The sequence below is a fragment of the Vigna unguiculata genome, chromosome 3 (assembly GCF_037176805.1).
Source record: "Vigna unguiculata cultivar grain cowpea cultivar isolate G323 ecotype 2 chromosome 3, ASM3717680v1, whole genome shotgun sequence".
Taxonomy (NCBI): domain Eukaryota; kingdom Viridiplantae; phylum Streptophyta; class Magnoliopsida; order Fabales; family Fabaceae; genus Vigna; species Vigna unguiculata.
This window is the reverse complement of record NC_140794.1, coordinates 273,582-298,661: the sequence shown is the minus strand read 5'-3', so window position 1 is coordinate 298,661 and position 25,080 is coordinate 273,582. Positions and strand designations below refer to the sequence as shown.

General features: G+C 31.1%; 3 protein-coding genes, 1 long non-coding RNA gene and 1 pseudogene across 5 annotated transcripts; 1 reads left to right on the top strand and 4 right to left on the bottom strand.

The window, feature by feature from the left end:
* Window positions 1–667: 667 nt before the first annotated feature.
* On the bottom strand, window positions 668–3,119 carry LOC114176284 (ras-related protein RABA6a-like). The gene is made up of 2 exons (XM_028061266.2): window positions 2,767–3,119; window positions 668–1,382 (listed from the first exon to the last, which is right to left on the bottom strand). The coding sequence occupies exons 1-2, from the start codon at window positions 2,982–2,984 to the stop codon at window positions 947–949; spliced, it is 654 nt and encodes a 217-aa protein (XP_027917067.1). The 5' UTR covers window positions 2,985–3,119; the 3' UTR covers window positions 668–946.
* A 6,181-nt stretch (window positions 3,120–9,300) lies between these two features.
* On the top strand, window positions 9,301–12,210 carry LOC114178104 (WAT1-related protein At1g68170-like). The gene is made up of 7 exons (XM_028063817.1): window positions 9,301–9,482; window positions 9,579–9,641; window positions 9,773–9,889; window positions 10,029–10,278; window positions 10,379–10,537; window positions 10,660–10,811; window positions 11,946–12,210. Exons 1-7 carry the CDS (start codon window positions 9,301–9,303, stop codon window positions 12,208–12,210), a joined length of 1,188 nt encoding a protein of 395 aa, XP_027919618.1.
* A 430-nt stretch (window positions 12,211–12,640) lies between these two features.
* On the bottom strand, window positions 12,641–13,021 carry LOC114177583 (uncharacterized). The gene is made up of 2 exons (XR_003603147.2): window positions 12,884–13,021; window positions 12,641–12,802 (listed from the first exon to the last, which is right to left on the bottom strand). It is a non-coding gene; the product is annotated as an uncharacterized LOC114177583 (long non-coding RNA).
* Window positions 13,022–16,999: 3,978 nt separating this feature from the next.
* On the bottom strand, window positions 17,000–18,019 carry LOC114176401 (putative calcium-binding protein CML26 pseudogene; annotated as a pseudogene). The gene has a single exon (XR_014993905.1). The product of XR_014993905.1 is annotated as a putative calcium-binding protein CML26 pseudogene (transcript).
* A 4,715-nt stretch (window positions 18,020–22,734) lies between these two features.
* Window positions 22,735–23,819, bottom strand: ATLP-1 (Pathogenesis-related thaumatin superfamily protein). The gene has a single exon (XM_028061501.2). The coding sequence runs from the start codon at window positions 23,781–23,783 to the stop codon at window positions 23,040–23,042; it is 744 nt and encodes a 247-aa protein (XP_027917302.1). The 5' UTR covers window positions 23,784–23,819; the 3' UTR covers window positions 22,735–23,039.
* Window positions 23,820–25,080: the final 1,261 nt, after the last annotated feature.

Here is a 25,080-nt window from a genome sequence, read left to right as displayed (position 1 = left end):
AATTTTGTTCCTTATTTCTGGTTTTTTTTTTCTGGTTCTATTTATGTGGTTTGTACATTTTTAAGTTTATGTAAAATAGTAATAATAATTTGGAGATTAAATACATATTCATTGTTGAATGTAATTTTAAAAAAAAAATATTAGTGGTTAAATTCAAAAGGAGAGATTCATCAATAAAAAAAAACATTTTTAACACTTTTTTAATGTATAACGAGTTGATGAATGGATCACATAATTCCGTAAATATAGTTCTACTAATATTTTATTATAATTTTTTTTGTTATTTTCTATTACTACTCATTAAAGAATGTTACTACTTTTTTGTTTACATTATCAAACGTGACCTTCTGGACGTGGAAGAGTTCATGCGTAACCTAAGAGGTTACACATTTTCTAAAATTTAAAATTCATGTTGTACTTCCTCTCTTTTTTTAATTTTCTTTTAACTTCCCTTTACTCATCTTACATTTGATGGTTGTCTTCATTTCTATTTTTTATGTTCTTTTTATCCTGAACCAGTCTTTGCAAGATAGTTTGAACAAAAATTCACCTAAGAATGCATGTTGATGTAACTATATTTTTTATTCACGAAATTTGCAATTAAACATTACGTGACAAATTGATTTCTATATATTTTTTCAGCACCAAGTCACATAATTGAAAAGAATTTGTCGGAAATAATTATATTTAGTCGGAACAAAATTTTATCCATAAAAAAGTACATGAGCTTAGGCCAAAAAAAATAACGTGTATGATATAAAAATCAGCATTTACAATCTATCATGAAGTCACCTTTCGTGTGATTTAAGAATTAAATCGTCTTCACCATGCAATGAAGAAACGCCGATAACAAGATGAAGAAACTTTGCAGATGGAAGTAGAGAAAATCGGAAGAATGAATTACTGAAAGGTCATCGCAAAAATTTTCCCAGAAAAAAAAAATGTCTCATCTGGAACAGCAAGAAGTAGCTTGTTTGGTTGCAGTGACTTCATCAGCAAGATGAATCTCCTTCCCATTGAGAAGATTAATCGGTTTGTCGTCCATTTTTGCTGCCAAATTTTTCTGCCTTGTGATGTCATAAATCCTTGTGATCATTTGCAAGAACACTTCCTCAACGTTGAGATTCTTCAAAGCAGAGGTTTCCATGAAGCACAACCCTTCTGTTTCAGCATACCCTTTTCCTTCTTCTTTCTCAACCTCTCGCGATTGATCCAAATCGCATTTGTTTCCCACCAGAACCACCACCATCTCTTCCCCTCCGAACTCTCTCAGCTCCAACAGCCACTTCCTCACATTCTCATAGCTCGATCTCATCGTTATGTCATACACCAGCACTGCCCCTGAGGCCCCTCTGTAGTATGAACTCGTGATTGCTCTAAACCTGCCACAAAGTTATAACATAACATGCTTTTTAGACTGAATTATTAACATTTACAAATTACATATCATATGTTGTTACACATATTTTCTTGTTATAGGTAGGTGATGTAAAATAGGTGAATCTGTATCCCCTACGAGTGTCTAGTCTAAGAATATTTAGATAATTAGAAAGAAGAAATGAAATGTTTGACTATGTGATTGCGCACCAAAGTATTCACCATCTTACATTCATTTCCACACCAGACTCATTGATTATCTTTCTGCTCTTTCTCTCAATCACTTTCATCATTTAACAAAGCTCGAACATGTCCACGTCTAGGACCCACATCGCCTAATAGTTACGCTATATAGATTGCATTGCATGATCAAACAGATAAAGAAAAGAAAACTTAGTTTCTACACTTACACAGCCTACACGACCCATCATTTTGGTCACCGAGACCAATTAATAGGGTGGCATGCTCATTATTATTCAACTCTGCTGCATAATACTTCTGCCTAATTCATGATGACAATTGAAAATGCAAGGAAAAGAAGCAAACTGAGGGCATGTAACATTCAAACACAAAAGTGGTAATTACTGTTCTTTTTGTGAATTTCGAACAAAACGAAAGTTACATGCACTCACGGAAAAGGAGGAAATTACGACAAGGTTCCAATAAAGCACCTACCTTGGAGGGAGAACAACATGTTTTGGATTTTTTAATGATATAAGTACAGTGTTAGCTTTTGTTCACAAGTTTCTTTACTCAAACACATACAAATCCAGGCATGGAATTCAATCATGATAGTGTTAGTGTTTTCAGGGTCCCACTCAACGGATTCAAGAGTTGTTCTTTCCTAATTTCATTCCCCCACGTAACTAAACCAGTACTCAATTGGCATTTGGCAGCCGCGACATTTTTCAATCATCAAATCTCAGAGATCATCACGGATGAACAGTTCAGTTTACAAAAAATACTAAATTATTCTTCCTCCCTCCCACTCTTTTCTTCTTTATTTTGTCCAATAACCATAAGCAAAAGCCACAGAACTATACTTGTTTAGTTAACAAAGCATAACAGAGAAGTTCGTTGTAATTTCAAGTTCAATTCATATTAAACCCACTTAGAAATCGAAACCCGGGTTTATACAGTCTCAACCTTCATCAAAACAAGTTCCAGGGTCGTGTGATCTACTATATATGAAACTGAATTCTTGACTACAACCTCAAAACATAAGAATATTCTATAAACACTACTATGAGCTCATGAAACAAAATGAGTATGATCAAAACATTGAAACGATTGAAGGAAAAAATAAAAGTCGAAAGTGATGACCAATTGAAGAGACAACAAAGAATCATTCATTGGAAGTGAGGAAAAGAAAAAAGAATGGTTCTTTACCTTTCTTGGCCTGCAGTGTCCCATATTTGAGCTTTGATGAGTTTGTCTCCGACCTTGATGTTCCGGTAAGCAAATTCAACTCCTATTGTGGGTTTTGAATCCAACCTGAATTCATCTTTTGCAAACCTTGAGAGCAGATTCGATTTCCCAACTCCAGAGTCTCCAATCAGAACAGCTTTGAAGAGATAGTCACACTCTTCGTCAAATGTATCAGCCATAAATATGACCCTTTTCAAATGATCTCCACCTTCACCCTGTGAGAAGAAATTCTAAGGGAATGATGAGAGGAGAAAAAACTTAACCATAAAGAAAATGTAGATGATGAAGGAAGAGAGTTGAAATAGGGTGCAAGGTCATGATCATATTTATAGAGTGCTAGAATGCAAAACAAAAGGCTACACAATTGTGTGGTATTTTATTTTGGAGGGTATTTTTACATGTGAAAGCGTTGAAAAAAGCATTAGGAGTAATAATCCTTGATGTTGTGTAGACCTATGGGTGACATTAATCAAGTGGAAAAGCCAACCATGGTTGCCTCCATCTTCAGAGAAGGTCCAATGGTATTGTTCCATCTGTCTCCATCAAAATTTTCAGTGTGAAAGTTGCCCTTTTTCATGCCTATGTGGCCTTTTAGGATTGGCAAACACTTGTTTCTGCACATCACTCATCAGATTATTGGTTATGGAGTGACATTGTTTAGATCATAATCATCTCTAGGAGGTTAAAAAATTGCACAGGGTAATCATTCCTAATTATATATCACCTCTTTGGAAAATATAGTTTTACAAGGAATGATCATAGATGTTTGTGGTTAGGTGCCGTTATAATGATCAAATTAAAAGGGGTTTAGAATAATAATAATAATAATAATAATAATAATAATAATAATAATAATAAAAATAATTCTATCTTTGTACAACTGTTTATTATTGAAAAGAACTTTCATTATTTTAGTATAGATTTCTGGTTTATGATTACAAGTGAAGGTTCTTGTCTGACAAGATTATCGACTTTTTATTTTATTTTAGGGAGGTTTTGTTTGTTAATTTTTCAAAAAAGAAGATAGTAGAATTTGAAATCAAAATATCTCTTTCATTTGTGTATAAGGTAACAAACTAAGATATATAAGATTAAAAAGAATATTTTGATGTTCAAAAATATGCATCATACACCACAAGAAATTAGTGTTAACAGAAAGAAAATTAATACTCGAATACAGGATATAGATATTGAACTTTTACATGAATTCAACTTTTATATACTTGAAAATAGCCAACAATTTACGAAGCTAATTAAAGATAAAAAGTTTTAACATTTAATATGTACTAATACTGAATTGAGACCATTTAAACACTGTTGCTGGATGTTCAGAAAGTAAACTGGACAAATTTCGTTACTGAGTCAATAGACCAACCTTAATTATGTAGTTGACTTTATAAATGTTGATTACAAATTATCAACATTACTTAAATCTTTTATCTTAACCTTTTATATACCACCATTTTGGAATTTTCGTTTCTAAGTTGTTCAAACTAAGGTTTTAGTCCCACTTAAAGAAAACGAATTGTCGTAAAATATCAAAATTTTCAAAACTAATAATATAAGCATCCACATGCGCATACACACAAATAAGTGCACACACATATAATACAAGTGCACACATACGTATCTATAAATTTCATTTATGTGTAGTTATATATTTTATATAACTCTTTCACTTTTATATAATTATTATTTGATATTTAAATTTGAAATTTATACAAATATAATTTATTTTTAAATATTTGACATTTAAAAAATAAGGATCATAAATGAAGAAAATAAATCGGTACACACAAATGAAAGAAATGTACATTTAAGTAATAATACTTACTTAAAATTATTTATTGATTATTTTCATTGTTGACATACATGAGAACACTTTGTAAAATCATAATTTTTTTATTTTGCTATATGACCTTGTAATTATTGATAAACATTTCTGATGAATCTACTCAACGTTTATGTGTCAAGTACTTTAGATACTAAAATCAGTTGAGAAATATCCTTTTCCAGAACTAGTGTTTCCTCCACATAAAAGACATCTCTTCAATGCTAATCTCCTTAGTTTCAGATAGGAACAGATAATCCAACCAGTAAAGAAGAAGAATATCCCAAACTTGAATGAGAAAAGAAGAGCGAGGAAGGTTTGTGCAATTACGAAAGTGAACAGAAGGTTATTGCATAAACCATGTTCAAGGATGTTACAAAATGAATGCTTTAATGAGTTTGCTTATTCGCTTCCATAAATCATATCTTGGTACTTAATACCAACCTCATTGGTTGCTTTTTTTTTCTTTTTTTTTCTAGCAGCTTTCTTCTCCTTTCTATCAATCCTCCTTTGATTCAGCTATTTGGAGTACTAGAAAGAAATATCCCTCCCACGGTCATCAAAAGAGATGGAACTGCAACCAAGCCTAGGGACAACCTCCAACCCGAAGGCTTGACGTTTTATGTTCCATTATTGATAATGTTAGCAGTCAAAATCCCATGAGTGGTTGCAACTTGAAACAACATGTTCAGGCCACCTTGAAGGTGTGTTGGTACCATATCTGACAAATAAAATGGAATAGCCTTCAAAATAATAATCAGGAGGATAATTTTTCAATTTTCAAGGTATAACTTATGTCTATATGCACGAACATGAACACATAAGTGCACGCTTACTTATGTCTAAATTTTATTTCTGTATTGTTATGTATTATTTTAGAGATTAAAATATTTTTTTGTCTCAAATTTTGTCAAATTTTTTCAAATCAATTCTAACTTTGTTTTTAAGTTCAAATAGGTCACAATTTTCGTCAAAAAATTTTAAAAAAAATAAAGAAAACCCACAAAGTGAGACGTGGAAGTCACTATTCATTACAGTTAATGATTTTAAGAATGTTAGCAAAAAATGACCAAATTGAATAAAACTTACGAAATTGGGACCTATTGGGACCTATTTAAACACAAAAACAAATTATGACTAATTTGACAAAACTTTACGAGAATTTAGACCAAAAAGCTATTTTAACATATTTTATATAATTCTCTTGCTTTATCCAATTATTATTTGGTACTTTAATTTTAAAGTCGTATAATTATAATTTATGTCTAAATATTGAACATTTAAGAAACGAGATACATCACATCAATAATAAGATAAGTTGATATATTATTGAACAATATCATACAAAAAAAATGTATAATTAAGTAATAAGACTTTAAGTGCTAAAGTTGAAAATTGTGACAAAAACAAAAATATTCAACAACTAAAAAGAGACGGTGCAACAAATAGTAAAAATAAAACAGGAAATGAAAAGGGGAAGTATCCTTGCGAGCATTGACAGAAGATGGGACATCCTCCATTCAAATGTTGGAGAAGGACTGAGGCTAAGTATAGCGAGTGCAATCAACTTGCACATAAAGCTATCATTTTCAAGAAAAAAAATGTTGTAATATTAATAGGTGATTAATTTAAATTTTTCATATATCGTAAAACATCAAAAATTTCAAAATTATTAATATTAGCACACACGTACATACATAAGTGAACATGCACTTTTGTATAAACTTTATTTATGTATAGTTATATAATATTTTATATAATTATCTCATTTTATCTAATTATTATTTGGTACCTTAATTTGATCACAGTTGTTAAGTCAAAAAATATATATATTTTAAAAAATAGGTTAGTCTTATAAAATCAAAAAAATATGCAATTATAAAAAATATGTGTTCATTTCCATGCTTTTAAAAATCACTTTCACACCAGCTCATTTTGATAATTTAGGGTAAATTTTTTTAAGATTTTTAAAGAAAAGAATATTTTTTAACACTTAGATGTTTTGTTTAAATTTAAAATAATAATAATAATTTAAAATAACTTATTTTGATAAGTTACTTTGAATATCTTATTAAATAAACTTACGTGAGTCTTATTATATTTTCAAGAAAAGTTATTTTTTTATGTTTAAAATCACTTATCAAAATAATTATTTTAAACTTGTTTTTCTTACGTCCTTCTAATTAAACTACCATCTAAAAATATAATAATAATTTTTAAATGAATGTTTTCCTCATCACTCTGTTTTAACCTTTTTTATTTTTATTTAAAGTTTCATTTTTTTTTCTAATTTTAATTATTTTTTCTTTAGTTTATTATTTTTTGTTTTATTTATTTTTTATTTTTAAATTATTTTAATTTATATATTTTACAATTTTTAATATTTCTTAATATATACTTTAAATATAAAATAAAATATTAATATATATAATTATTAAAAAATAATTACACTTTAAAAAATAAAAACAAATATATATATATATATATATATATATATATATATATATATATATATATATATATATATATATATATATATATATATATATATATATATCAAAAGTTGATATCCAGTAATATATAAATATATGTTTTTTACATCTAAAAATAATAGGATATCGACATTCGAAAACATCCTTTATCGACATCCAAAAACAACTTTGGATGAGATATGCGTTACTCAGTCAAATAGCCTAATGACATCTTTTAAATTTGAAAAGCTTTTGAAGATGAACAAATCTTGGAGGTAAAAAAAAAAACTGCTATAATAAGTAAATTATTTTGAGGGCTCCTTCAGGAGGAAGGGAAAGGTAATTTCTTCTTGCACCTCCATAATTTAAATTTACACCTCCATAATTTAAATTTGCACCTCAATAAATTTGTATTTCTACTTTAAAGCAAGTTAATTAATTAGATGACCTAGTAATTAATAGATTTGAACCAAATGTTAATGAAAATTCTTCACTCCAAACATAAATAAATTAGCACGTTTGTAAAGGAATTAGTATTAATTGCCTGAATCAGAGCTCATGGTTGATAAGGGTGCCTTATTATTCTTGTAAGTATGACACAAGCTTAATGATTGTAGAAACTCTTCAATCAAATAGCCTCTTCAATACATACTCATAAACATAGGAATCTACCTCCAAGAGAAATATCAATCATTATATTTTAACATCTATGGAGTATAATTTTAACTTTAATATCACCCAATCAGAACATGGATGGCAATGTACAACATTGTTTTCCTAGTATTCAACAAAAGAACAAAAATAATTCTCCTACCCATAATTTGTCTTCGATCATGGTTGGAAGTGATGTTGTGTTAGGGTTTGGAGAGAAAAGAGAAAGGAAAGGAATAAAAGAATTAGAGGGAAAGTGAAAAAAAAAACTATTAAAATTATTTGTTTTTTAATTATTTGTTTCTAAAGAAGATTCAGAAACTACTTAATCAGTTTCAAATAAATTTATAGAAATTTGGAGAGTTTTTCTGAGGTTTTAAAACATATATTTGAAACATAACCAAGTTAAAAAAAAATCTTTGTTGGGATTATATGTATCTTTGTTAAATAACTTCGGTTAAATTTTAACTTTTTTAATACATATGGTAAAAGGACTATTAGTTTAACTGGAATATTAGATATCTAATTATTCTTTTATCGGATTAAGTATCTAAAAATTTAAAAAAAAAAAAAAAAAAAAACGATGACATAGAAAATGTTCTATGCCTCCAAGGGTTACGGGCTTTCACTATATCTAAGATGGAAAATCAATTGAGATTGCATTTTGCTTTCATATGTGAGATATACATTAAAGAAAAAAAAAAAAACTTACAAAGAACTTCCATTAATACGAAACTCTGAAAGTTTGGTTAATGTTAGAAAAAACAACTTTTTGATTGACCAAAATGTTTCAGAACGTTTAATTAGCTGTCCTCTATTTTGCAATGAAATTCAAGTGAAAAATAAGACGTTAATCTACCCATCCATCAATATATACTTAAAGTTTCAGATAAAGGAAACTATGAACTTATAAGTCTCGTGTGTAATGCATACACATTATGAGGGAGAAAAGTTATTTTGACACATACTAAAAATACCCATATTTTGACACTATTTTTAATAATATAATAATGTGTATTATAATTTTAAACTAAAATATATATATAATTAAAATATTATTATTTTAGAGTGTGGAATGATGTTATCTGTTCTTTTGTGGTCAACCTATCACTACTACTACTCATTCTGAAAGTGTATGTGAAACTACCATTTCACTTTATCAACCATTACGTGAAGCTCCATGCATTCAATAGAATCTTATTTAAACATTTAAATGTTTCACTAGGGCTCTGAATTTGAAAAGGGCATAAACAGCACCTGAACCAAACTCCTTCTCAATCCTCAGTAAGTCAAATAGTTCAACTTAATATACCAGGTGAGGTTTCTACATCCATTTGATTTTGATTTCTTTTTTTGTGTGAAATAATGAAAATCTCTGAAAATATTGTGTTGTCAATGGTGTTATATATCATCCATACATGTTGACAATATTGTCGAATACGTTAAATCATAAATATACTATGCTGCACTCTTTTTATTTTCTGAAAATCCGCAAAATACACTCAAACTTCTCTTTTGCATGTCATAGGTGGTGATCCTGTGATGGAGACGTGGAAAATAGCGCAGCCAATTCTGGTAATGGTGATGATGCAGATAGCAAATGCATGGGTGAATATTCTCTACGAACTTGCTCTAAAGGATGGTATGAATTGTAGTATCATTGTTGCTTACCGATATGTTTTCGCAACCGTTTTCATTTCTCCGCTTGCTCTCATCATTGAAAGGTTTTTCCTCTTTATTCTTCTTCTCATGCTCTTGTTCAAATTTTAGTAAGTTATGATAATCAAATAAATACGTTGTTTGTTAACAATAATTTGCAGGAATAAGAGATCAAATATGACTTGGATGATACTCTTTCATGCATTTCTGGGTGGTTTGATTGGGTAGGTAATGATGTTTATTCATATGTATAATCATCAGTTATCTATCATTTAATTTTTTCTTCTTATATTTTAGTTTTCTTAATCTTGTTATATGTATTTTTACTTGGTGCTTTATTACTTGTTATATGCAGCGGAACAGTTGCTCAAAACTTAAGCGTTGAATCAATTACTTTAACATCTGCGACGTTTACAACCGCCATGTCCAACCTCGGTCCGGGCATTACCTTTATCGTCTTACTCTGCTTTCGGTAAGAAATGTTACACCTAATAAAATGATTCATTAACAATTTTAGTTTAAGCTTATAAATAGTTGGTCTGATTTATTATTAAAAAAAATGTTAGATATAGTTAATGTTTAATGAAAATGTTTGTTTTGTGGTTGGACAGATTGGAAAAATTAAATTTAATAACAAGAGGGGGAAAGATGAAGATAATTGGAACGATAATCGGAATTAGTGGAGCAACGATTATGACTTTCATTAAAGGCCCAGAAATTAAGCTAACGACGTGGTTCCATGTCCACCGAAACGACCACAACGTTCTGCAGAGAGACACTATTTCTGGCTCTAAGAACATATTAGGTGCTCTTGCCTCACTCGGAACCCAAGTCTCTAATGCACTCTGGCTAATCAATCAGGTGAATTTCAATTTTGATTTGCAAGCTCGTTTGAAAAATTGTTTATGAGTGTATGAATTTGGTTTTCTTTGAGTAATTTAGAGTTTAATAATATGTGCAGACAAAACTTACTGAAAGGTACCCTTATCCTTATTCAAGCACAGCATTGGTGACCCTAATGGGAGCACTGTTATCACTTTCGTTTGCATTTTGCGTTGAAAGGGATTTGAGTGAGTGGAGATTGGGTTGGAATGTAAGACTATTCACCGTGGCTTATTCGGTGTGTATGCTACTTTCATTTCTTCTATAATCTATTTTACTTTTATTTCTATTTGGACTCACATGGTAACTAGAGATATAGCTAACTTTCTTAGTTGTGTCTGCGAGTGTTGTTTGACGCAGGGTACAGTGACTTCTGGAGTGATGTATGTTGCCTATTCGTGGTGTCTACGCAGAAAAGGTCCTTTGTTTGTTTCCATTTTTAGCCCTCTCATGCTTGTGATTGTGGCCTTTGCTGGATCCACTATTTTGGACGAGAAGCTATACCTAGGAAGGTACACACACTTCTTTTAATAAAATATGTTTAACCTATACTTAGAAAGAAAAACAGTGCAGTAATTTTACCCTCTGTAGTGTGTTTAGGTGGAATGTTAGGATTTGTATGTATAAAACACTACATACTTCTTTACGTGTTTATAGGTTAAAAATGAAACTCAAAATGTATTCATTGTTATGACCAGACTGCATAATGCTTTTAAATTTGAGCAGGGTAAATGGATGATAGGTTTTTTGTTTTCAGCATCATTGGATCAATGTTGATTGTATGCGGATTGTGCGGGGTTCTATGGGGTAAAAACGAAGAAACGAGGAGGAGTCAATCAGTTCCATCGTAAAACACTGTTGTCATCTCGATAAAGTATCTTGTTTGCTGTAATATATATAGTTAAAGAAAATTGTAGTTCTTGTGATATATTTTGTATATGATGATCCTTGTTAAAATCTGAGACAATCACACGCATAAGAAGTAAAATGTAAAAATAAGGATCAATTGAAGCTGTGCAATTGATCAAACATGTTGTGTACGCAAATGTATTATAATTATTCATGGGTAAATTTTGGAAGGTCGTTTCCCAATTGAAATGATAAGCAGAAATAGGACGAATCATGAAATGAAGCACTTTGAAATCCTAGCAAATGTCTCAAATAGGTGCAAGTGGATTGATCCATTGCGCTGTTTATGTGGTTGTTTGATTCAAGGTTCCAAGAATTAGAAATCATATTGAATTCACGTAAATTCGAGTTCGAGGAAAATCAATAGTTTATTATTGGTTTTGCAAATTGATTTTGATAATGTCAGTTGAATTCATCGTGCGTTATATTCTTTTTAAGATTATTTTTAATTGAGTTATCCATCAATTAGTTTTATTGTTCTATTAAATTATTCTTTATTGTTTAACTTATTTGATTGATTGCAAATAGTATTTATTATTAAGAAATATTCATATTCTTTTAAAATGTTACTCTTTGTCTTAAGTTCTATTATTTTTCGTCGTATTTTTTAATTTGATAATTTTTAGTTTATCTTTTTCTTGAACTTTTACATTCATTATTCGTTAGTGCCTTCGGGGAGAATGAGTCCCGAACGATGGGTCCTGAAGAGCTTCCCTGAACTCCCCGCGTTCCACTAGGCCGGCTCGGAAGGAGCTCTCTCCCGGAAGAGCCCCCTCCTCTCCCCTAAACCCTAAACCTCTCCCCTCCTCCAGAGCTCTCCATCCCGGAAGATCTCCCTTCGGGAGAGTCAGAACCCTCCCTCGGATTCCATCTCGGGAGGAGTCCTCTCCCGTCCTGGGAGGAGAGTCCCGAGACAGCTCTTCCGGGAGGAGAGTCCCGCCCTCTCTCGACCCCCCGAGAGAGCCAGAGCCCCCAGGAGAGCCAAATCCCTCGCCCCTCTGAGACCCAGAGGCCCAGCCCTAAACCCCTATAGCCTCAGACCAACCCTAACCATATAACCCTAATACCTACTAACCCTCAAGCACTAACCCTAACTAGCCTAACTAGCCATAACTAATACCCTAACCTCTAAATCCTAACCATAGCCCTCCCAAGCACTAACCCTAATTAACCCATAACCCCAACACTAACCTTAACCCTAGGCCTAATAACCCTTATCCTTACCCTCACTCTGATCTTAACCTTAACATTAACATTAACTCTAACCCTAACCCTAAGTGAGATTAGTAAATGACAGTGTTTATTTGATAGGATTGAAAAAGGTACTTAGGTTAAAATGTGGGCCCTATATATACGTTGGGAGAAGCAGCTTTTATAAAGTGTGTGTGGATGTGAAAGTCTCTCACTTAGCTCATGACCCGAGGAAGAAGAGTGGGAAGGAAAAAGAAATATACATATGCTACAAACTCACATTACAATTCCTCTGCTCTGGGCACACCTCAATGCACCAACAAACAAACCAATAGTTGTGAGTATGTGGTTATTCCATGCCAAAGATCCAACTCTTTGTCTGTCCACCTCTCAAAGTTATCGACTACAAAAAGTGAACAACACTATTAGTAAAGTATAATAAATAAACAGTTTATTATAAACCTCTTATAAACCCAAGATATACCTGTCAATTTGAAGTTGTATCCCACGGTTGCACTTCAAAGTTGTTCAAACCAACTGCAATATGCCATTCGGAGCCCGGTTCCGGTGCATGAAAATGAACAGAAAGAGAGAGAGATTTTAATGGAAAACTATTTGAAAGTGAGATTGAATATATATAGTAGGGATGACAGCAACGGCTATATTGATTTCTTTTGAAACTAACCGTTATAAAGTTTATTGACAGCAGCGGTCTGAATTCAAAAATTAAAATATTATCTATAAATGTTTACAAAATATAAATAATCATAATATATATATATATATATATAATAAATATTTTCTTCAAACTTAAAAGTAATTATATTATTTATTTCTTAATCAAGATATTAAATATAAAAAAAATACTCAACAGTAATTTTATTTTTTTATTTTTTTAGTCAGAATATTAAATTTAAAAAACAAAATCCATGCAGCTCCAAATAATTGGTATACATCACTGTGTGCAGATTGAAAATAAATAATGATATAAAATATAGAGAATTTTAAATTCAATAAAAAAAATTATTGTCATAAAAAAAAGATAATTTACATAATAATAATAATCTATATAAAAAAAAAACTACAGTAAAAATGGATATAAATTATAACCATAAAGTACATAGTGTTACTAATTACAACGATTTCAATAAAACATAATTATTAATTATTGTGAGATTAACATTTTATATATGATTAATTGTTATCTAGCTAATTTTATGAAAATTATAAAATAATTTTTTAAATATAAATATAAACAGTATTACCTGAATTTGTTTTTCGATAGTTATTACAAGATTTACTTATTTTATGAGAAATTACATCACATATTTTCAAATAAAGTCATGTTAAACATTATTATAAATTTTGATAAACTATATTAACATTCTAAAATCCATATTATTTGTAACATAAAAATTTAGTAAAATTATTAAACAGAATAAAAGAATACAAAGTATCAAGATCGCATACTTGTAATAAAAATACAATTTTTACAATTATACCTTTTGGAATATCTTTCAATTACACATTCTAGATTCAAAATAAAAAAAAATCGTAAATTTTAAATATTTGAAGTTGCAAGAAGAAGTTTACAAATAGGTAGTTAAGAGCAAGAAGTGATAAAAAAGAAACCACTAAAGCAAAATCATGAGAAAAAGCAATTATCCAAGAAAAAATTAAGATTATAAAGTTACATATTAAATGCCAATATGTTAAAGGAAACAGGTGCTAATGAGCAAGATTGGGGAAGATGGTGATGATGAAGATTTAGGTTCATAAGATTTAAGTTGAAGGTAGTATATATAAGTTAATGAAGTTGAAATAGAGTTTTTGTCGATATTATACTTAGTGAAGTAATATGAAAGTATGTTGAAATACTTGCATCTATCAAAAATGATCAAGAGTTAACTATATATACATATATTAAAGAAAAATGATTATCCTTTTCTCTTGGGTCTTCTTAATTAACATTTATATATTGTCAAAATAATTCATATACTGAGATCTTTTTTTATTCTAATTTATTGAGTCATAGAAGAGAAATTAGTCTTATGTTAGAAATAAACTCATTCAGAATCACACCACATTTACTAGTATTTTTTTTCAAAATATAGAAAAAATGATAATTTAGTGATGCTATAATTTTATTATATTTCTAATATACAATAATTTAACTATTCAACTTCTCTATAAAAAAAATATTTTTAATATTTTAAAACTTTGCATTTTAATTTTCACAACTTTTAATTATATGTTAAGTTAAAGTAGGGAAAGGAATCTTACTTCATTAAAATACAAAATAAAAATGTGATCATTATTTGTCAAAAATATAAAAAATGTCTATTTAAAAATTAAAGATCTTGCGAGTTTTTTTAATAAATAAACATAAGAAATAATATATATAACAAAAGTGGAGAATGGTGAAGAATATTTTGAACTTTTCCGTAGTATTTGATCGAAATGAAAACTTAGGTGTCAGAAAAAGATCTTTATAGTCACCCTAATTTACTAAAAAATTATTTGAATGACCAAAACATAGAATATTAAATTATGTTGTTGGTTGTAATTTTTGGAAATGGTTCCTCGATGACTCATCACATAAGTGGGGAATATGGATTAAATAGATGGGTAGTCATGATTGATATTTTGTTCAGTTTTTGCAGTTATTAAATGAAGGACATAGTTAATTGTGAACACAAAATCCTCAAACTCACCTAAATGCAGTTAAAAATCATTTCTATGTCAAAAAAGTTGCAAAACTGAGTTATGTGCTTGGGTTGGGTGACTTTTTTTAAAATGTTCCAAACTGAATTATAACGTTAGCGAATAGTACAGATGGTTAGAGTGAGAAGTTCTGAAAAATATTTTGTTCATTATCGGATAGTACATATGGTTATAGTTATAGTTTTGTTGATCGTTTGAATTGAACTTATATCTTTTACATCATTCATTCACTTTAAATATAAATTATTCGTTAGTTAATTGAAAGTTTTCTTAGTGTAAACACTTGGTACGTTATAAGTAGGTATATAAAATTGTGAGAATGGATATTACGATAATAAAGCAGAGAATAAAGTGTTTGTCACTTATCTTATCCTTAAACTGTGTGAATTTATTTTTATAGTACAAACATGTCTTTCTTATGAAAATGGATTTTAGTAGAGACTAAGAAAATAAGAGATATTGAAATTTCAGAAGCTGCAGCATCACACGTTATTTTGAAGGCTGATAGTGGCTTTTTAATTGTGCATGTTGACATGCACTGAGATTTACTATTGAAATACATTAGAAACCAAGTTCGGTAACTCCTTTTAGGGATTTAAGTTTCCGGAACATTGCTCAACCTTAACCGAATTTAAGGATACAATTGTCAATTTAAAAAATAAGAGGGGTAAGAAGAAAAAGATAGGGTGCAGGAAGCAAAACCTACATGTCGGCCCAAAAAGATTGCTGCACATAGGTTGGGCCTCATCAATCTGTTTGGCCCTTGAAAAATAAGTACACTCGAGGCAATTACTCTCTGCATGTTGGGCCTAAAAAGATAACTCCATCTACACAAGGTACACTTATCTAACCCTTCTTCAACGACTCTTAACCTAATCCTTCTCTAATAACTCTGATTTAACACATGAAAAGCTTATATTTGCATTTTATTAACGTAAGGTGCAAGAAACACGGTCTGCGTCCTATTTTTTAATCAACGTATATCCAAATATGAAAGAGGAACTATATTTAAACTTTATCAAATTCATCCTTAGTGATTTAAGAAGTTTTTAAGAGACGTGATTGTAGTTATTATTAAATGAGAGTGAGAATCCAGAATTAGTAATTTCAGAAGTCTGGGTTCAATATTTTTCAACCTAACTCTAAACGCATAATAAGTGATTGTTATCAATTAGTTATTTAAGAGACGTTTATATTATGCACTTCTAGTTGTTTCCAAATTATTTTCCACTTTAATAATTCAACCAACTTTAAAAAATATTTATTAAAATCACTCCATATTATTTAGTCAAAAAGACTTTAATTAGTAACTGAAATAATGACTTTGAAGAATTAATTAAAATGTGCTTATAGATCAATATTAGCATTTATTATAATATAACTTCAACGTTTTATAATTAAATTTTTTTAATACGTTCGGTTTGATTTTCAAATTACCACTATTCACTACAAATAGTAATTATAGTGAATTATCAATAAATTATTAAAAAATCTATAGAAAAAAAAAAAAATATATATATATATATATATATATATATATTATACATACATTCAAATGTGAAGAAAATTTCCAGTATAGAAGAGACTTTCTTAAAAGTTAATCAAGAAATTATAATTAATTAGAGGTGGAGAAATAAAGAGTACTTTCTCAATATATTTAAAAAGAAGATTTTATAATATATATATATATATATATATATATATATATATATATATTTAAAATAGAAAGTGTCCGTGACCCATATCAAGCACATTCCTTCTAACACGGTTCTGAAAATGAAATGCCCTGACACATCTTTTCCATCCACTACCATTCAACTCGCTGCTACCACTTTCCATGGCCCTGTTATCATCGTTTCCTTTTCCGTAAACAAAATTTAATTTAAATCATTATCGATATTAAAACAAGTCATAATCAATTCACAGCGTGTGCCGTATGCCACAATTTCCTCTTCACATCATTCGGCAAAGAATCAACCGTCACGACGTGATTCCACAACCGCAAACACACGGAGGTTGGCATTCTCGGAAGGATCCAATTGTTTATCGCCGCTCATCACGACGGACAACAAATTCATTGAAAACGTAGCAAATAAGGTCACGAAGAGAAATTAGAATTCACGCAAGCATAGGAATAATTTTTCACTCAATTTTCTAATTCTAGTCCTACTCAGGGCGATTGAACACATAATCAATAACGGAACGAGGAGGAAAGTAATGAGAGAGCATAAGAGGCGCAGATCTACGAGTCAGAGGTTATGGAAAGAAACCAAGAAGCTGCTAATATTTTTTTTTTCAGCAAGTATTTTCGCGGTTGTTGCTCATCATGCACTTGAACTCCGCGAAGTTCACGTTGCCGTCGCCGTCGGCATCGACGGATTTGATCATGTTGCGGCATTCATCGATGGTGCAGCTCATTCCGAGGCGGTTCAGAACCTGGCAGAGCTCGGCGGCGGAGATGAGCCCGTTCTGGTCCTGGTCGTACATGTTGAAGGCGTCCTGGAGCTCAGTGTCGCCGCCGTCGGCGGTTTCTGCGCGGTAGAACGCGGCAAACTCGGAGAGGTTAATGAAGCCGTCGTGGTCGGTGTCGAGGTCGTCCATGACGCGCTGGAGCTCCTGCGGCGGGATGCTGGATCCAAGGGCGCGGAGGACGTTGTCGAGCTCGTTGACGGAGATCATGCCGTCGCCGTTGGCGTCGAAGCGGCTGAAGACTCGCTTCATCTCGTCCATGTCTCGGAGGTAGACGGAGGATTTGTTACTGGCGTCAGCGTTTGGTGCGGCGTCGATATTTTCCGTTGCAATTGGATTTGAGGCCATCTTCTCCGATAAATAGAGCTTTTATTTTTGTTAACGAATAAGAGAAGGTTACCGAAATTTGTGAGGTGAATGGAGCGGTGCCATTTGGACCATTTTATACACTCCTTTCCTTTGAAATTCGACTCTTGTTCCGTGCAGACTGGACCCACACTTGTTGTTGACGGAAAAATCGTTGATACTTTTAAAAAGTTATTTAAGCTTTTTTACATAAAATATTGTCTCTTTTCTGTTATAAACATTTTTAAAGCGTGCTTAGTAACGTAATTAAGATCATAAAAATTTGTTTGATGAAAAATAAAACATGAAAAAACAGTAAAAGATCAAGAGTATTCTTTTTATCAGGTAATTCAAAATTTTCGGTTAAACATTTTTTTTTCGATTATGTATAATTGTAAGATAATAAAAATTAGATTTTATTATGTCATGATACTTAGTGTGCAACAACCGACAGAGATTCAATTTTTTATTGCTTTCAACTAACTGGGATTCTATGTCATGCATCTGCGATGGAATCGAAAATGAATCCACTAAACCAAAAACAAAAAACACAACATTGTTTGCACGTGTTTAATATTTTCTTAATAATGGGTATATGATTGTTTAATTTTAGATTATATGATTTATTCATTGTTAGCAGCAAAACTTTCCATATTTTTATAGATCTGAATCTTGAAATTTTATACTTTATGCTACGACATATATTAACGGTTTATTTGTACATTTTACTATCATGGTAGTATAATGACAATTAATATTGATTTTTTTTTTCAAACGCATTTTGTTGAATATTATTGATTACTTCAAATATTACTATTATTATATTATTACAAAAGGGTCATGGACTGGTTGTATGCAAAAGTTATTATTAAACTATTATTTTCTTTTTTTTCCTAAAAAAATAACCATATAAAAAACAATTCATTAAATGTTAAAAAATAATTTTGTAATAAAAAACATTATGGAGTCTTCAATTCCGGGTTCTTTCCCCTCTTTTCTCTTTATTTCAAATTAACTTTTAAAATATAAAAATAATAAATCATACACTATTTTAGATATATCTTATTAATTAAGTTTTAAGTATTTTTTTTCTCTTTTTTTAGTAATGACCTTAGAGAAATGTTGTGAGATGTATTTTGGAGACTTTCCTAGGTTAGCGATTAGATAAATTTTTACTTTTATAAAGACATACTGTGATTAAATATTTTTATTTCTAATATATAAACAAGTTCTTGTAACACTTTTGGTACGTTTAATTATTGCCTCTTTTAACATGTCGTTGTTGAACACTAACTATCATTTTGTCTTCATTATGGTAGTTTGATTTATTTTTTTGCTAATTTAATAGCGATGTCTTTATTTGGATACTGTGTGTGGCATTATCTTCGCCTTTAGAATTCAGGCTGAATTATTTTACAATATGGCATCAAAAATTTCTCCTTCAATTTTATATAAACTATTCAAATATCCTAATAAAATGTTTCATGTTAGAATAAAATAAACAAAATTGTTTTGTAACATACGTGTTAAGTCGTAAAACCGTTGTATTTTTAGTATCTCAACTTTAAAACTCGTTTTAAATATTAAATTTTCAAAAATACATGAATTTAAAGTGTGGGACTATAACTGTTTTAATTTTGTAATCTGTCAAGTGTTTAAAGATTAAAAATGTATATCTTTTTCGATTCAGAGACTGAAATAATTTTAAAATTTAAGAGGCTTAACTTCACATTTTAAAAAATAAAAATACATTTAAGTGAATTAATTTTATGGAAGTGGAGAAGGTTTTGTTGATAAAGATTTTACTCACTTTAATGATTTTCTTTTGAAAAAAAAATAGTTTTTTCACTTTTGACAAAAACTAAAAGTGGATCATAGCTTTGTTCGACAACCACTCACTCTCTATAAATTTCACTTTTGCTTATCCAATGAAAATATATATTACTTCTTCATTTTTTTAAAATATCAAATTCAAATATTAATATTTTTTCTTAAAATCATGTCTGCCAAAATTTAATTCTTTGTAAATAAATTTGGAAAGTGTTGTACATATTTTAGCCAAATTTCAATAAAGAAAACTCACTTGTATTTGTTAATTATTATTAAAAATTTAATGTTATTTTGACTCTTATATTTTGGGACCAACAGACACATAGCCGACGAGGCTGCTTGTGGTTCGTGCTAATCTAGATAGACGTGTGACGTGTTCAACAATCTTATTATGTGTGCAACTTTTTAATATTATTATTATTTTTATTATTATTATTATTGTATTTATTTATCTCTAATTCTGACAGTAAAGAATATATTATTCGTGGCCACACTTCAAGTTGGACACGTGGCTTGTGAACACGGCTTTAACGCGCATGTAACTTTAATACGTGAAAAGGATATGAAAACAGGTTTTTCTTTTTTTTTTTTTGTGTTTTTCTAAAATAGATAAGTTGAATTATTTGACTAGTACCATTTTTAAATTATGTCAAATATCCGTTATCAAAAATTATGTAAAGTAAGTAATCGAAAAATAAATACAAGTTTGGGATCTTTCAATAAATATTTCAAGACTAACTAAGGTTTTTTAATTGTTGAAGAACTTATCGGCACTTTAAAATTAAAGTAAGAATTATACAAAAAATATAGCTTAATTGTAAGTGTATTAAAGAAATAGTGCATTAAATTTTTCTAAAAATAATATGTAAAAAATTCGGAAAAATTAATATGTTAATAGAGTTTACGAATACCAGCTAAATCACATCATGAACTTGTATTTATTTTGTAACTATATCAACTAAATCCAAAAATCTAATTAAAAAGTAATTTATTTTCAGAGAAGTTGTACCAAATAATAAATTGAAAAAAAGAATGTAACCTTGAGCCGTGTGATGAGCGTGTGTGTTTCTGATTTTTTATGCAATGAGTTGCACAAATTTTTTTGTGTTTTTTCTTCTAGGAGAAGTGGAAAATCACGACCATTACATAATTTTTGTTGGGTCACCACCATAATAACGTGTCAATGCACTCAAAACTCCGAAAAAAAAGGTAAGAAGGTCGAAAATACTTTTAACCCATAATACCTCAAACAAGGGAAAACTCTCTTTTTTTAATATAAATTTAACAATGGTTTCGGTCACACTATTTTGAATATTCATCACAGAAAAATAAAATCTGAACTTATATGTATAAAAAAATACTCTGAGTTAAAATAAAATAAAAATCTCGTATATATATATATATATATATATATATATATATATATATATATATATATATATATATATATATATATATATATATGTGAAAGTTGAATTGAAAAAAGGACAAGAGAAAAGTTTTACCTAACTAAGGTAGAATTTTGTGAGATGTACTCTCAAATCTCGTGGCTAGCTTGAGGAAATAGAGAACCTTTCAAAGTAGGACACAAGAATAAGTCATTTCTATTCTAGAAGAGGAAGAAGAATTATAAGTGTTTAAAGTTTCTAAGTGTAACCACTAAATTACTCATTTGACCTCTATCTGCTTTGAATTTATATTATTTTTGCAAACCGAAAGTCAAATACAGCAACAGGGCCCAAACTTTGTTTTACTTTTTACACCCCTCTTAAAACGCTATTTTCACTAATTGGCTTTATAATTATACTTACCATTTTCGAATAAAAGTTTTAAACTAACCAAGATACCTCCCATGCACTCTTTAAATAAAATTTTGAATATATAATAAAGTTAATTGTTAATTAACTTGTATTTTCACACATACATAAGTCCTTATAATATTTAAAAATAAATAAATCATGATTAAGAAATGGAATGATATTTCCTAGCGGATACTTCATAATTGAACTATGATTGATAGGTTTGAATGGATTGAATGGGTACAATGCTTGGAAATGTTATTTCTGTAATCAATAAATTCCATGTGCTTTGGAGTTTAAGAAGACATTGCTGAATTATTTGTAGTAGTTTCTACTTAACGAGATAAAAATGTCACCATCTATATTGAATTATTAATCAATTCTGACCCAATATTTCATTAATTTGAATTTTTTAAAAATGTACCTATTATGTTAAAAAGGGCCCGGCCCTCATAAGTGGATATGGGCTACCAGATACGATTTATGCATATTATAATGGGCTGTCCCAACACCATCTGCACCACATTTTTAAATGCAGACACACCTTGTTGAATCCGAAAAATAAAGAACACCAGAATTGTTGCTTTGTTCCTCTAAAAATACTTTTGACTGCAAATTAAGCACATATTTATTATATGTTTGGTGTAGAATTAAGAGAACTCAAAATCCATACTATCAAGCACACATTTTTATACGAAACTCATAGAACCACTTTTGTAATTTTAAACCAATAATGCACATGATATGATATGGTCTGCAACTCTTGCAACTCTGTTTATCCATGTCCTTCCAAAATCCAAGATCTGATCTAAGTATGTGAAGTGAAAAGGTATCTGATTTATTCAAGGACAAAACAGTCAGCACAATGTTTTTTCCATAGTTCAAATGAACACTACAAACGACTTTTGAGTGATTAGAAACACAAAAGGCAAAATCAGCCACTAATTGCTTCGTTTTAGCCAAAGGGGGCCATTATCGATCAACAGTTTATTCTGCGAGAGCTAAAACACTGTTAATTCAGAATACATTGAAAATTTTGAAGCTAAAATACGAGGGTTAATTTCATTTACGACGTGAAGAGAACACCTTTTAAGGTTAATTAGTGTTAGCAAAATCCAAATACATCGGTGTCAAGGTCTAAAGCCAAACAGACAAAGCAAGCACCAAATTCGCGAAATAGACGAATCACAGTCCAATTAGGGACGAAAAAAGTACATCAATGCAGAAATAATAGAAAGTGGTTCCCAATCATGTACCATACATTGAGCACATTAGGTAATAATATTCAGCAAACCATGCAATAGTGCCATGCCATACCACATTCTGTGACTAAGATCGAAAATGAATTGCTAAACATAGGAATACACAGCATAGAGCATGGATGAAAAAAGTATTATACTAAAAGGGGAATACAAAATAAATAAATAAAAAAGATGATAGTAGTTAAAGTGGTAGGTGAATAGTTGAGAGAGATCAGTGGCGATGGGGGCAGAAAGTGAGCAAATAGTTAGCTTTGGTGCAAGTGGCGATGCTGGTGGGGTCGTCATAGGCGTAGGAGTAGGCTTTGGGGCATGCGGCTTTGAAGATCTTCGAATAAACGGTGGGCTTGCAGGCCTGCGGGCTTCCGTAGGAGCCCGTGCAGCAGTACTTGGGGGAGTTGAAGGCGGAGCAGGCGCTCTTGCAGGCCACCACGCGCTTGTTGTCGCGTGAACGCACCTGCAGGCCCACGGGGCACATGTTGTTGAGGTCGCTGACGCAGCCCGCGTAGCTGCATTTTCCGGATCCCTTGAAGGGGGTGATGGAGATGGGGAGGTTGTACCCGTCGACCAGGCTCACGTCGTAGAAGTCCTGCTCGTTGCCCAGGGTGAACTCCGCCAGGGTGGCCGGCGGGGTTCCGCCGATGCCATTGCAGTAGAGGGAGCCGCCGCAGTCGCCCGTGGCGCAGCGCCCTCGTCCGGAGGCGTCGAAGGCGCAGCCGTGACGGCCCCAGAAGCGGCCGGACCAGAGGGCCGGGAGTTGGAGGGTGTAGGCCCGGTTAGGGGCGAGCTTGAAGCCTCCGCGGGCTAGAATGGGCTTTCCAGCACTGGGCTGGATCCCGGGCCACACTGGGTGTGGACACTTGTTGTAGAGTACAAATGACACCGCTGAAACGCTGAGCGGTGAGAGGGTAGAAACTAGAAAGAAAATTGCAGTGAGAGTGAGAAACATCGAGGCCATTGTGAGGGTGTTGGTAACTAGGGATGGAGTAAGTTAGTAGGTTTTATAGAGTGATAAAGGTTGATTTAAGTGAGATTAGTAAAATGATAGTGTTTATTTGATAGGATTGAAAAAGGGAATTAGGTTAAAATGTGGGCCCTATATATATACGTTGGGAGAAGCAGCTTTTATAAAGTTTGTGTGAATATGAAAGTCTCTCTCACTTAGCTCATGACCCGAGGAAGAAGAGTGGGGAGGAAAAAGAAATGCATATGCTACAAATTCACATTACAATTCCTCTGCTCTCTGCGCACACCTCAATGCACCAACAAACAAACCACCCCCACCACTTCTGAACCCCACATTTCATTTTTTACATAAATATCAATCTACATAAATAGTTGTACATACTTAAAACAAACACTTCCATTCCATGATTTTATATGTTTTAGTAAATTATTTAATTATTTTTCTCAGATCTGAATTATATATTCTTGTATTTGTTTTTCAAATCTTGTTAACACTTAAAGTAACATGTCAAACTTTTGTAATATGTTATTTCCTTAACCCAAAAAGTATCTGATGTTACGGGTTTCACAAAGCGCGTGAGGAAATAGTCTCTGTTGCGTAAGTGTACAAGACAGAACCCCAGCATCATACACATCTGATAGGAATGACACGCGCTCATAGATGCACGTCCGTCCCACTGTCATTGTGTGTACGGTTACTATTATTTGGAGACAGCATATGCATGCATCATAGTTTTGTTCATTGTCGTTTACAAAATTAAATATCAAGTTTCTACTGGTAAATGAAAAAATGAGGAGAAAAATGAAGAAGTTTAAGTAATTTGAATAAGTTGTGATTGCATAGTAAAAAAGAAAAAGTTAAAATAAGAATTAGACAATGCAGAAGGCTAGAAGGCTACACGACATCTATCCCACGTGAGAGTTACTATTTTTAAAGACAACCTCTTCTACTACTGTTTTTTGTCACTAGGTTCACAATTTTTTTTTCTGCCTTTAAATTTTTACTCTCAATTAACTAAAATTAATTTAAAGAATCAGTAAGGCAGTATATTTCAAAATTATTTTTTCTGATATTACAAAAAGTAATGCTACCAAACTTTAAACTAAAACTCACAATGGTCGAAGAAAAATCGATCAAAGTAGTGATGGTAGTGCTATTCCATTTTAAACAACTTTTCACCAACGGTTACCTAACTTTTACAAACTTACTTTAGAAAGCAATCATCATATCATTTGGCCAAACATATTTATTATAAGCTATATTAATGGCTAAAGATCATTGTGTCTAA

Bases quoted from the DNA above. Each gene is read 5' to 3' on its own strand.
- LOC114176284 (XM_028061266.2), bottom strand. From the start codon at position 2,984: ATGGCTGATACATTTGACGAAGAGTGTGACTATCTCTTCAAAGCTGTT. The intron at 1,383-2,766 runs GTAAAGAACCAT...ACTTTGTGGCAG, and splicing joins GACACTGCAGGCCAAGAAAG to GTTTAGAGCAATCACGAGTT.
- LOC114178104 (XM_028063817.1), top strand. From the start codon at position 9,301: ATGGAGACGTGGAAAATAGCGCAGCCAATTCTGGTAATGGTGATGATG. The intron at 10,279-10,378 runs GTGAATTTCAAT...TAATATGTGCAG, and splicing joins CACTCTGGCTAATCAATCAG to ACAAAACTTACTGAAAGGTA. The intron at 10,538-10,659 runs GTGTGTATGCTA...TGTTTGACGCAG, and splicing joins TATTCACCGTGGCTTATTCG to GGTACAGTGACTTCTGGAGT.
- ATLP-1 (XM_028061501.2), bottom strand. From the start codon at position 23,783: ATGGCCTCGATGTTTCTCACTCTCACTGCAATTTTCTTTCTAGTTTCT.